The sequence below is a fragment of the Pelophylax lessonae genome (assembly GCF_965119305.1).
Source record: "Pelophylax lessonae genome assembly, chromosome: 8".
NCBI classification, from domain to species: domain Eukaryota; kingdom Metazoa; phylum Chordata; class Amphibia; order Anura; family Ranidae; genus Pelophylax; species Pelophylax lessonae.
The window spans coordinates 17569211-17582491 of NC_138775.1; the positions used below are offsets into that span (position 1 = coordinate 17569211).

Genomic DNA, 13281 nt, shown 5'->3' on the forward strand with positions numbered 1-13281 from the left:
TTGCATGTATATAGCAAACAGGTGACGATGACTGACGGGGTGACAGGTGACGATGACTGACGGGGTGACAGGTGACGATAACTGACGGGGTGACAGGTGACGATGACTGACGGGGTGACAGGTGACGATGACTGACGGGGTGACAGGTGACGATGACTGATGGGGTGACAGGTGACGATGATTGATGAGGTGACAGGTGATGATGATTGATGAGGTGACAGGTGACAATGATTGATGGGGTGACAGGTGACGATGATTGATGAGGTGACAGGTGATGATGATTGATGGGGTGACAGATGACGATGATTGATGGGGTGACAGATGACAGTCACTGACGGGGTGACATGTGACGATGATTGATGGGGTGACAAGTGACGATCACTGAAGGGGTGTCAAATGACGATGACTGATGGGGTGACAGGTGACGATGACTGATGGGGTGACAGGTGACGGTGATTGATGGGGTGACAGGTGATGGGCGATGGTCACTGATGGGTGACAGGTGACGGGCGATGGTGCACGGCGGTACTGATGGCAGTCTCTGGTGACCGGTGAACTTTAGGCTACGTTCACATGTGAGCGTAGCGATCACGGTCAGAATCACTGCGATTCTGCCCGTGATCCAGAAATCATTGCAAATTGCGGGGCGCCTGTGCAATGCCTGTGATTTGCAATAGCACCCCAAATGCTGTGCGATGTTGCTGCGATTTCCGCCTGCCGAATCGCGGTAACATCGCGCAAACAACGCATGACGCTCCAAAGAAACTCTTGTACCTTTTTTGGGCGTCATGCGATGTTTGCGCGATGTTACCGCGATTCGGCAGGCGGAAATGGCGGCAACATCGCACAGCGTTTGGGGTGCTATTGCAAATCAGGGGCAACGCACAGGTGTCCCGTGATATGCAATGATTTCCGGATCGCGGGCAGAATCGCAGTGATTCTGCCTGCGATCGCTGCGCTCACATGTGAACGTTATGGGTGTCAATTTCTGGGCACTGATGAGGTGACTGTTGGGTGACAGGTGACATTGGGGGGGGGGTGAGGACTGTGTGGGGACATTTATTAGTGTGATTTTTACTTTGTGACGTGTACAGAGCAGTAACTCACTATTTCTAGCTCTTTTCCCCTCATACTGGAAACTGTATGAGGAGAGAAGAGCTAGTAACACTGAGTTACTGCTCTTTGTTTACATTTTCTGATCGGCTGTGAATGGATTCACAGCCGATCACATAGTAAACAGTCACTGTCAGTGACTGTTTACTACCGCCGGTGACAGCTGTGTTCCTACGGAACACAGTGCCACCGACATGACCGCGCTGCGCGCTCCCGATCGCGCATGCGCGGTCATGTAGTGGGCGCCTTCATTGTGATCGGCTGTGTCATTGGAACACAGCCGATCACGTGGGAAACAGCCACGCCCATTGGCTGTTTCCCCCCTGCCGGTGACGGGGGGTGTCCCGGGGACACCCCGACACCGGCAGTGCAGGGCGGCGCGCACGCGATCGCGCGCCAGCCCTGCTTAAAGTGCCGCCGTCATATGACGGCGGCCCAGGATAATGGTCGCTCCGCTCGCCGTCATATGACGGCGGGCGGGCGGCAAGCGGTTAAGCAACTGTAAAGGAAATTTGTACATCTTGTATATTATTGTATTTTTTGTATGTATTTCACACTGCACTCATTGTGCACACGGCACTAATGATATCTTCATTTCGTGTTTGCATTCTTTCGAGTCCTGATAAGAATGAGCCTGCCTATGTTACGCCCCTTGTTACCATAAAAGTACAATTGTAATATCAACGTGATACCTACGTAATCATGTGTATAAAAGCCTTCAACTGCCTCAAATAAAACAGAACAACATTTATTTTGGAAAGATGCGGAGTGTATCTTTTTGTGTCCGTTCCCTACTGCAGTAGTTATTATTAATTTGGAACCACTAATCAATATGAGGATAGGAGTTGCCTATCTATAAAATGTCCAGAACACCACGAATGTCAGAAAAAGGCTTGGTCTTCAAGTGGCTAACTTCACTTTGTTTAGATAAGCTTTGACGTCGGTCGCGCGCCTGCAGTTAGGAGGCGAGCACACGCCCCCGCCACCCCCCTCGTCAGCGGGGACTCCGGTGCACGGGGCAGGTGGCTCCGATTGCCTCCTGACACCCGCGATCGTTCCCCGCTGAGAGAGAAGAGCGGTCAGCTGTTGTAAACACAACCGACCGTTCTTCTCTCTGCAAATGATCACAGAGCACCTATGATCCTTCTATATAGGATCACAGGTCTCTATGATCATTTCACAAGCCACGCCCCCCCCCAGTTAGTCACTCCCCTAGGCTCACATTTAACCCCTTGATCACCCACAATGTTAACCCCTTCCCTGCCAGTGTCATTATTACAGTAACAGTGCATATTTTTAGCACTGATTACTGTAGTAATGTCACTGGTCCCCCCAAAAGTGTCAAAAATGTCAGTTAGGGGTCTGATCTGTCTGCCCCAATGTCGCATTCCCACAAAAAATCTCAGATCGCCGCCATTACTAGTTTAAAAAAAAAAACAATAAAAATGACATATACAGTATCTTTCCTGTAGTTAGTAGACACGATAACTTTTGCGCAAACCAATCAAAATACGCCTTTTGCTATTTTTTTTTTTTTTACCAAAAAATGTAGCAGAAAACAAATTGGCCTAAAAATGTTAAATTTTGATTTAAAAAAATTATAGCAGAAAGTGAAAAATATATATATATATATATATATATATATATATATATATATATATATATATATATATATATATTTTTTTTTTTTTTTCAGAATTATCGCTCTTTTTTTGTTTATAGCGCAAAAAATAAAATCGCACAGGTAATCAAATACCACCAAAAGAAAGCTCTTTTTGTGGGGGAAAAAGGACATCAATTTTATTTAGGAACAGTGTCGCTCGACTGCGCAATTGTCCATTAAAGTAACGCAGTGCCGAATCGCAAAATATGGCCTGGTCATTAAGGGGGAAAGTCTTCCGGAGCTGAAGTGGTTAAAGCCCCTTTCACATTTATGCGACCTAAAAGTCGCACGATTTTACCACGGATTTGTTGCCGGGATTTTGCCACAATTGTCACTGGACTTGAAGCAATGCCTATGTCTTTGGACCTCCAAAACGCATTAAAATTGTCCCAAAGTAGCACAGAGACTACTTTTGAAGTTGTACAGATGTGAACAGTACTTATTGGAAATCATGGGGTACGACTTGTCATGTGACTTTGCAGTCTCAAATCGCAGGACAAGTCGCACAAGTGTGAAAGGGGACTTATACGGCTCTGTTTACACAGCCACTTCTCAGCTATCATTGTGGTGGCCAGGAATTGCTTGCAACATGTTGGGGGGGGAGGGGGGGAGGAGAGCAGCAGCTGAGAAGAACGTACTGCATACGTCTTATGTACTTGGCTGCAGCTTCTTTGAGCATTTGTAGTACTCCCAGTGTTCACAATGAGTTAAAGCGGAGTTCCGGCCTTAAAAACCACTTTGGGCCATCCGCTTGCTCTAGGTCACCTGAAAAAGAAATGGATAGTCCTGATTTTCATTTATTTATTTATTTATTTATTTTTTTTGATTACTTACCTTGTTATTGAAGAAAATATACTCACCTTTCTTCCACTTCCTCCCTCCGCGGCCAGCGCCGTCACTTCCGTCTTGCGATGACTCCTGGGAGCTGAACGTCATCGCACCCAGGAATCAATGCGCTTGCACCGGCCTCGCTCGTCACTTCCGGTGCAGGCGTGGAATTCCCTGCTAAACAGCTTCTGGGCATGCCTAGAAGTTGTGCAGGGATGACGCGCCTGCGCCGGAACTGACGAGCGGGACCGAAGAGGACGCGCTGGCTTCAGCTGCCCACACCTGAGATGGCAGCGCTGGACAAGAAATTTTCAAGGTAAGTATTTCTTCTTACAGGTAAGTGCAACCCGGGACAGTTCAGAGGCTATCCAATGTACTAGCCCTGACTGTCCCGGGTGTATTTTTATCTAAAAAACATTTCCGAGGCTTTAATTTTCTTTACATAAATGCAGATAATAGGTGTTTTTGTATCTTTTATGTGTTAGTGGCTAAATTTTGTATAACAGGGAGCTGTGTTCATACAACTGGGCACTTTGTGTAAACTAGGGGATATTAATATAACCAATCACACATGGCACTGTCTCTGCCGCAGGGAGAAGCATCCCGCTACATCTTCCTCAACAAGTTCCGCAAATTTCTTCAGGAAAATGCCAGCAACCGAGGGGTGAGTGACCGTCCTAAACAAGGTTGGAGGAGCACAATTTTCTATAATGTCTTTGTCTGATGATGTAAAAAACAGTAAGGCTTCTTTCACACGGGCGGTGCGCCCGACTGAGTCCGTTCTGCTCAGCGGGGGGATCGATCCGCTGATCCCCCGCTGAGCAGGTGGATGACCGCTCCGTCTCCGCTCTGTGTGCGGAGACGGAGCTGTCAGATCCCCACTGTTCTCTATAGGGAGATCGGATGAGAACGGACCACCTGTCCATTCTCATCCGATCCGATCTGATCCTCCAGACGGATGGAAAATAGGGTTTCCATCCGTCTGGATTTCATGGACAGGATCGGATAGTAGCGAGTGTCAGCGGACATGTCTCCGCTCACATCCACCGCTCCATAGGGCTGCATGGAGCATCCGATCAGGTGCGCCTGAAAAACTGACAGGCGGATCGGATCGGAAAGCCCGTGTGAAAGGGGCCTAAGGCTGGCCACACTTTGTACAATTTTCCTTTAGATTTACCAAAAGTATATAATTTGAGGTCAAACTTAATCCTTTCCCTGGCAGATCTGTACATCGTACAGACCCAACATCGGGGGGGGTATCGCACACAATCCCGGTGGCTGCCCATCAGGTGAAAGAATTCAGGCGGCAGCTTTGCAGCCCGATTTGCTTTCACACACCCCCCCCCCCCTGGTACTGGAGCCCCCCGCCTGCTTACCGGGCTTCACTTGCCCATCTGTGGGCCCAGAAGCGAGATTGCCAGTGGCTGTGGGGGAAGAAGAGCGGACACACTTCTCCACCGCTCTCCTCCCTTTGCTGTGACGGCAAAAGCGACGCACGTGACATCACTTCCGGGTCAGCATCTAGCTGCCCCACGGCTAGCTCGGCCAGGAAGTAATGATTTGCAATGAGATCTGCATTGCAAAACATTCAGTGGATTCCAAAGGAGACACGCAGGGTCTTTTAGACCCTGCATAGCTCAATCAAGAGATCCTATCCCCTAAAAATCATCAGATGGAGGGACTTTTTGTCTCCTATGCGATGGAAAAAAAAGAAAGTAGAGTAAACATATGTTTTTTTTTTTTTCTTTTTGCTAAAAATTTAGGAGTTGTAAAGACATAAGGTTTTTTTATCCTAATGCATTCTATGCATTAAGATAAAAATACTTCTGTGTACAGCAGCTCCTCTCAGTCCCTCTAATACTTACCTGAGCCCCATCTCTATCCAACGATGTCCACGAGTCCCTCGTCCGTCCGGGACTCTCCCTCCTGATTGGATGAGCGGTGCCATTGGCTCCCACAGCTGTCAATCAAAGTCAGCCAATCAGATGAAAGGGAGGGCGGGGCCAAATGGCAACTCTGTCTGATTGCACACATGGAACTGCCTGCAGCTCAGGTGCCCTCATAGCAAGCTGCTTGCTGTGGGAGCACTCGTCAGGAGGGAGGAGCCAGGAGCAGCGAAGAGGAACCAGAGAAGAGGAAGATCCAGGCCACTCTGTGCAAAACCAATTGCACAGAGAAGGTAAGTAGAATAGGTTTGTTATTTTTTTTTAAATCAAGACTTTACAATCAATTTAAGTTGCACCCAAGCAGAAGTGCCAACCACTAAAACTTTGAGCTGTCCCATATAATGTAGGTGAATTTATCTTTCCAGAATCCCACAGTTCTCTGCCCCCCTGAGTACATGGTTTGCTTCCTTCACCGTCTAATCACTGCCCTACGAGCCAGTTGGGATGAATTTCATGTGCGGAACCCCTCGGCCCGCACCAGTGAAGGTAAAATAGAGCTTTAGTCTTTAGTATGTAATAATGTTACGCACACTGAAGGGTTTGTCTAACTCTTGGTCTTCCCGTTATTTGGTCTGCAGATGCCTATGTGCCCCCGCAGCTCTTCTACAACGGAAAAGTTGATTATTTTGACCTGCAAAGACTTGGGGGTCTTCTTTCCCACCTGAGGAAGACGCTGAAAGGTGAGGGGGGGGGGACTTTGAGTGTAAGTGAGGGTGGTCAACAATGTTCCCTCTAATTTTTTACTGGGCTGAGCAAATAAAAAAATTTCTGAGCGCAGTGCTCCCCAACCTTTTTATCGCCGCGGACCGGTCAACGTTTGATCATTTTTCTGTGGCCCCCAATCAATGCAGAGTGCCCACAGCATTGCCCCCAATCAATGCAGAGTGCCATAGCATTGCCCCCAATCAATGCAGAGTACTACAGCATTGCCCCCAATCAATGCAGAGTACTACAGCATTGCCCCCAATCAATGTAGAGATGCCAGCGTGCCCCTTTTCAATGTAGAGGTGCCAGTGTGCCCCCTTTCAATGTAGAGATGCCAGTGTGCCACCTTTCAATGTAGAGATGCCAGTGTGCCACCTTTCAATGTAGAGATGCCAGTGTGCCCCCTTTCAATGTAGAGATGCCAGTGTGCCCCCTTTCAATGTAGAGATGCCAGCGTGCCACCTTTCAATGTAGAGATGCCAGTGTGCCCCCTTTCAATGTAGAGATGCCAGCGTGCCACCTTTCAATGTAGAGATGCCAGCGTGCCCCCTTTCAATGTAGAGATGCCAGTGTGCCCCCTTTCAATGTAGAGATGCCAGTGTGCCCCCTTTCAATGTAGAGATGCCAGTGTGCCACCTTTCAATGTAGAGATGCCAGTGTGCCCCCTTTCAATGTAGAGATGCCAGTGTGCCCCCTTTCAATGTAGAGACTCTTCAGTCCCGAGTCTAGTAATGGTTCTGCCATTTTTTCAGTTTTTAATTAATGCAGAGTGCCCACAGCATTGTCCCCAAATCAATGTAGAGATGCCAGTGTTCCCCCCCCCCCGTGCACTTACCTCATGGTCACGGGCGGCAGCTTCTCTTCAGTTCATTCCCCGGCTTCCTGCCTCTCCTCAGTCCTCCTGACTCCCCGAGTCCCGGCGCCTCTTCCTCGGCCAATGGCATGAAGTTGGCCTTTCGGCCAATCAGGAAGCGGGAGGACCCGCTCCCTGATTGGCCAGGAGGAGGATCCGTGTGACAATAGCGAATTTTCATTCGCTATTGTCACACAATGGGCGTGCTCTCGCGGCGCACGCTCTGCTACACGGCCGCCACGTCTGCGGCTGCGCGGTTTGAATAGGTGCTTGCGCGGGACCTTCATTCACACTGCGCGCCCGCGCATGCGCGCAGGCTAAAGGGAACACTGGTGGTCAATGGTAATCCTTGGTGCTAAAGACTTAAACCTCCTCTCCTATGTTCTCTCCTCAGATGACCTCTCTTCTAGAGCCAACATAGTGATCGATCCATCAGAACTGCAGGCAGTCACCATGGATGACCTGGAGGAGGAAGATGAATCAGCCAGTATCACGGGACAGGTACAGGAAGAGAAGATCCGGCCATTGAAATGAATACATTGCAGCTGCCGGTCAGCATGTCTTTTAAATATTAACGCAAAGTGAATTTCCTTCTCTCTCTTTAGAGGCCCTCTGCTGCCCAGGCCATTGGGGGTGCCCTTGCCCGGCCCAGTTGGCTGAGTTCCCCAACTCTGGGGAGAGCAAACCGGTTCCTGAGCACTGCAGCGGTCAGCCTTATGAACCCGCGGCGACCTCTTGGCGCTCTGGAGAAGGTGAAAGTGCGGAGTCTGAGCCTGGAGCAGCGTACGGAAGATGACAGTGAGTGTGTGGGGCTGTAGGTGAGGGTTCTTGGAAAAGGCACAGGAAATAAAAAATGTAGCTGAAGGTTTGCAATATGTCTGGGTGACCTCAGGAAAAGCTGAAATATTCACATAGACCAGGGGGGGTCTCCAAACTGCGTCCTGGCAGCCAAATCTAGCCCTCTGTAAGCTTTTATCTTTCCCTCTGATGTAGGAGGGGACTTTAACCACTTAAAGTGGAGTTCCACCCATTTTCGTAACTTTAGATGTGTGTAATCCCCTTTAAAACAACTTTTACCAATGGAAACTTTTTTTTTTTTGCTAGTAAATACCTTATTTTCTTGTTTATTCCTCCTCTCCTCACTTCCGGGTCCGATCGGCGATGACGTCATTCGGCGATTCGCAGTGTGGGCTGGGATGTATTCCATGCTAGAAATCTCGCAGTATTACCCAGGAGCTGAGCTGTACTGAGCCGTGACCTGCCCCGCCTCCTCTCAGTGAGCGAGGACTGAAAGCATTATATCCCCACTGAGCTCACTGAGAGGAGGCGGGGCAGAGAACGGGCTGATTACAATGCATACAGTACAACTCACTGTACTGTAGCAAAAAAAAAAAAAAAAAAAACTTTCCATTGGTAAAAGTCGTTTTAAAGGGGATTACATACATCTATGTAATCCAACCTATTAAAAATGGGTGGAACTCCACTTTAAGGACCGGGCCTATTTCTGACACTTGTTGTTTACAAGTTAAAATCATTTTTTTTTTTTTTTTTTGCTAGAAAATTACTTAAAACCCCCAAACATTATATATTTTTTTTTTAGCAGAGACCCTAGAGAATAAAATGGAGATCGTTGCAATATTTTTTATCACACCGTATTTCCAAACGCAATAGTTTTGGAAAAAATTCACTTTTTTTAATTAAACAAGAAAACAGTAAAGTTAGCCCAATTTTTTTCCACAATGTGAAAGATAATGTTACGCTGAGTAAATAGATACCCAACCTGTCATGTTTCAAAATTGCGAACACTCGTGGAATGGCGACAAACATTGGTACTTAAAAATCTCCATAGGCAACACTTTACAAAATGTAAATTTATCCTCTCGATCAAACGATCGTGGCGATTCCTCACATGTGTGGTTTGAACACAGTTTACATATGTGGGCGGGACTTGCGTATGCGTTCGCTTCTGCGCGCAAGCTAACGGGGACAGGGCGCTTTATTTTTTTTTTTCCTATTTATTTTATCTATTTTTTATTTTTACAGTTTAAAAAAAATTTTTGATAATTTTTATTCCTATTAAAAGAAATGTAAACATCCCTATAAGCATGACAGGACCTCTTTATTGTGAGATCTGGGGACAAAAAGACCTCAGACCTCACATCTACACTAAAAAAAAAAAAAAGTCTTTTTTTTTTTTATGATGAAAAAAAATTGGCGCTTTAAATCCATTGCTAGGAGATGACGTTTGACGTCGCTCCGGTCCTCCAAGACCATAGAGTCGAGTGGGGGCCATCTTGCCCTCACTCGACTTCCTGCTTCCTGCCTGTGAGGAGTGCGGACCAGATCGTTTTCCCCGCTGCCGGCGGGTCCGGTAAGCAGGGAAAACGACCGGGAAGCGGCAGGAGGGGGGGGGGGCACCTCTCCCACCGCACCGTAAGGGTGATCCATATCTGACCCCCCCTTATCTGAAAGAGGACCACCAGCAATTTTAAAAAATACTGGGGTTATGACAGCTATCTGCTGCCATAACCCCGCTTTTTAACGTGAAAGTACTGACGTATAACTGTAGTGGGCGGTCCAGAAGTGTTTTAAAGGGGGTGTAAGGGGGGACTCTGGTGGAGACTCTCATGTAAGGGCGACTCTGATGTATGAAGTGATGGATGCCACACAGAACCAGCTCATTGTTTTGATATAATGTGAAAACGGCCTCAGCCTCGCCTCCTCCTAGTTCACTCCCTCAGACTACAATTAAGCCTCAGCTGGGACGAAACACGTCAGTGAGCGTGGCCTAGGAGGATCCAAGACTGAGGCCGTTTTTCACATTCTATCACGCTCTGAGCTGTTTGTTTGTGGCATCCATCACACTACGCGACTAAATGCCACCTGGATGCCTGCACCCTCTTCTAGTTGTGGATCACTGGAGTGACCACTGCAAGTTACAGGGGATTGCTCTGATGTAAGGAGGGCCTAATGGGGGATTATAAATTTATGCGCCTCCTGCGCATAAACGGGATAGCCTGGTATAGGTATATCAGAAAACTCGTCACTTGCTTCTAGCATTGTTGCCCTCTAGGACTGGGGATTTCCTAAAGCCTTTTTTAAAAAAAAAAAAAAAAAGCACAAACGAAAGTGGGGGCACCAGCCTAGTGCATTATCCCACTAATTTTATTAAAATGAACATAAAATGTACGCACAAGCATACAAATAAAAATTGCTCATCAAGCTACTCATCTGTGGCCCAGTGGTTCTTGATTTGGCACAGTCCAGAATACAGGGGGACCTTACTAAAGTCTTTGAATGGCTGGCGTGTTTCAAAGGAAGCCCAGGGCTCTGAAGAAGAAGGGGGTTGCCTTCGAAACTCGCCAGCCATTCAAAGACTTCAGTGGGGTCCCCTTGTATTCTGAACTCTGCCGAATTAAGGACCACTGGGCTACAGATAAGGCTCTGATGGGAATTCTGATGCAAGGAGCTTGGCTATACAGCTTTGTCAGTGGAGCACAACTACTTGTCCTGGTCTGCACATGTGCACCACAGTTTCCATTCAATCACCCTCACATTTGTTATAAAACCGCTCCCAAGAGTTATGCCTATACCATCCAGCCACAAGTGCTCACATCTCCGGGATCCGTTACTCCCAAACCAGCTTACAAGTGATTGTGCTGAAACAATAAAGTTGGTTTTAGTTTAGTGGAAGTGGTGTGTTACTCCAAGATACATGTGGGGGGTTCCAAACAGTCCTATTTTGAGTTCATACTCAATGCTTTGGTTTGAGTACCAAGTCTTTAAAATATTAAATTCAGAGTGCATATGTGCAGGCCTGCAGAGCCAAGAATCTGGTGTATTCTAGACATGCAAATATAAGAATGACGGGGGTGAGGGCGAGGTTAGCAAAAATGTGTAACGGTGCTGAAACTTTCTCCACCCCATTGGGCCTATCCTGGACCAGGCATTGGCCTGGCGGTCATCTTACACACATCCTTGAAGAATTTAACAGAGGTTTATATTCAGTGAAGCCTCACCATGCCTTATTTATCAAAGCATCTTCTGTGAAAAATAGTATTATTGCAGGCGCCAATCATATTTTTATTTACGTTCTGCATATGTTGCTATCTAATGCTCATTTGAATCCAATTGGTTGTTCAAAAGCAGTATTTACAGATCCGGCATAAGAGACCTGCTATGCTTTCTTACAGTTGAAGGTCATCACGGCAATGAAGGTCTGCTGGTGGGAAGACCTCCGGAGGAGCCCGATATTCCCATCACAGAGAACTCTCTCCTGGAGATGCTGGATGGGGTGGTCATGATGTACAACCTCAGCGTACACCAGCAGCTTGGCAAGGTGAGCTCTAATCTGTTTTGTGAATGGAATTTTACATGTGAACACTGCCCTGAGCTGAAGCAACCTTTACCAGGCACATGATTCATTCTGCCCAATCAGTGTTAGGCAGAATGGTCAAATAATCCTCTGTGACCAGATAAAAACGGATTTTAAATAAACAAAAACAAGTGAGCGATATGCCGGTGTATTGATAACTGACCCCACATTGTGTACTTGGTGTCTCTGCAGATGGTTGGTGTCTCGGATGATGTGAATGAATATGCCCTGGCATTGAAGGACACTGAGGAGAAAATTAAACGCTGTCCAAAGAGGGTAAGCATGAGACCCAGGGCGGTCATTACAAATCAAAGCCTCTGCACAGCCTATCTGAGAGGGCCCCAGCCATGTGTCTCCCCCATACATTTAAACCCCCCATACCTGCCCCCCCCCCCAATACACAGACAAAAGTTGCTCACCAGCAGTAACAATTACAGCACTGATAGAAGGCACTCAAAGTCAGGAATCGGCATGCACTCCTAGATCTTCACTGCATCTGAGTATCACAAACCAAAAACAATATTTTTAATATTCAAAGAAAACTTCCCCATCCATGTCTCCATGCTTTACTCTGTTCAGGAATCATTTTGAAAAATACCCCAAAAGCATTTCTGGCGGTGGCCATCTATTTCTGGCGGTGGCCATCTATTTCTGGCTGTTGGCATCTATTTCTGGCTGTTGGCATCTATTTCTGGCTGTTGGCATCTATTTCTGGCTGTGGGCATCTATTTCTGGCGGTGGCCATCCATTTCTGGCGGTGGCCATCTTAAGTAAGGGCAAATGATTCTTGTAGCATTTACTTCCTGGAATCCAGTTGCCCTTATGAATGCAGGACAGTGTGCTTAGCTCCTGTCCTCCCCTCCTGAAGACTCCTGGGATTTATGACATTTGCCTATTCAAGAAACCCAAAAGCAACTTAAAGAAATAGATAAAAAAAAAAATGTTTAAACAAGTAAGTATGATATGCTTTCCTATCTCCTATCTATTTACTAATGCTAGCGGCATGAGGATTAGGAATAATTAATGTTGATTGGGAGAGTGAAGTTCCACTTTAATTGGTGCATAAAACTTTCCTAAACTTGAGAGCTGCTAAATTTCTCAGCTTTTACCATTGTATACTTCTGATATTTATTACAATGTATACTTCTGGTTCGTATGACAATGAGTATTCCATTTTACTATTACAATGTATACTGCTGGTTTTTGTTACATCGTATACTCCTCTTATTTTTATTACAATGTATGCTCTTGATTCAGTTTACATTACATAATCTTTATTTTTATTACAATGTATACTTCCTACAACAATTTATGCTCCTGATTATTATTGCATTTTACACTCCTGATTTGTGTTACAATGTACTGTAAATTTCTGTTTCTTATTACATTGTATAATTTTTGGTTGTTATTATATTATGTACCCCTGGTGCTTAACTTTCCATACACAGCATGCCCCTTTCATTCTGTATATTGTCTCCCTGGATAGAATTTCATGCCTTTCCCAGCTTTTAGTGAGGGGACAGTGATGGGTTACAGCCCGTTCATCATTCTCTGCCTTCTTACTGTTCCAGAGGCCAGATATCATGGAAGAATTGGTAAAAAGCCAGCAAGTCTTCTCGGAGAAGCTGAATCATCTTAGCCGGCGACTTGCTTGGATAAACGTCACGATTTACTCCAAGGTAGGTAATCGTCCACCATCTCATTGTAGAATCTGCATCTGTTTTAGGAAAAAAGAATGAAGTTCTTTTGGAGACACCCCAAGCAGATGAAACTAGTCTCCATTCACTAAAGCACCAGG

The 13281-nt window shown here is 46.4% G+C and overlaps 1 protein-coding gene across 1 annotated transcript in view; it reads left to right on the top strand.

The window, feature by feature from the left end:
* The window catches only part of RNF123 (ring finger protein 123), a 107366-nt gene that overhangs the window by 29398 nt on the left and 64687 nt on the right, over nucleotides 1-13281 (top strand). Inside the window, exons 18-25 of the mRNA XM_082265764.1 lie at nucleotides 4197-4268; nucleotides 5916-6036; nucleotides 6129-6230; nucleotides 7503-7609; nucleotides 7714-7906; nucleotides 11302-11447; nucleotides 11676-11759; nucleotides 13055-13162. Of these exons, the coding sequence (XP_082121890.1) occupies nucleotides 4197-4268; nucleotides 5916-6036; nucleotides 6129-6230; nucleotides 7503-7609; nucleotides 7714-7906; nucleotides 11302-11447; nucleotides 11676-11759; nucleotides 13055-13162 (933 nt within the window). The remainder of the gene's footprint in view (nucleotides 1-4196; nucleotides 4269-5915; nucleotides 6037-6128; nucleotides 6231-7502; nucleotides 7610-7713; nucleotides 7907-11301; nucleotides 11448-11675; nucleotides 11760-13054; nucleotides 13163-13281) is intronic.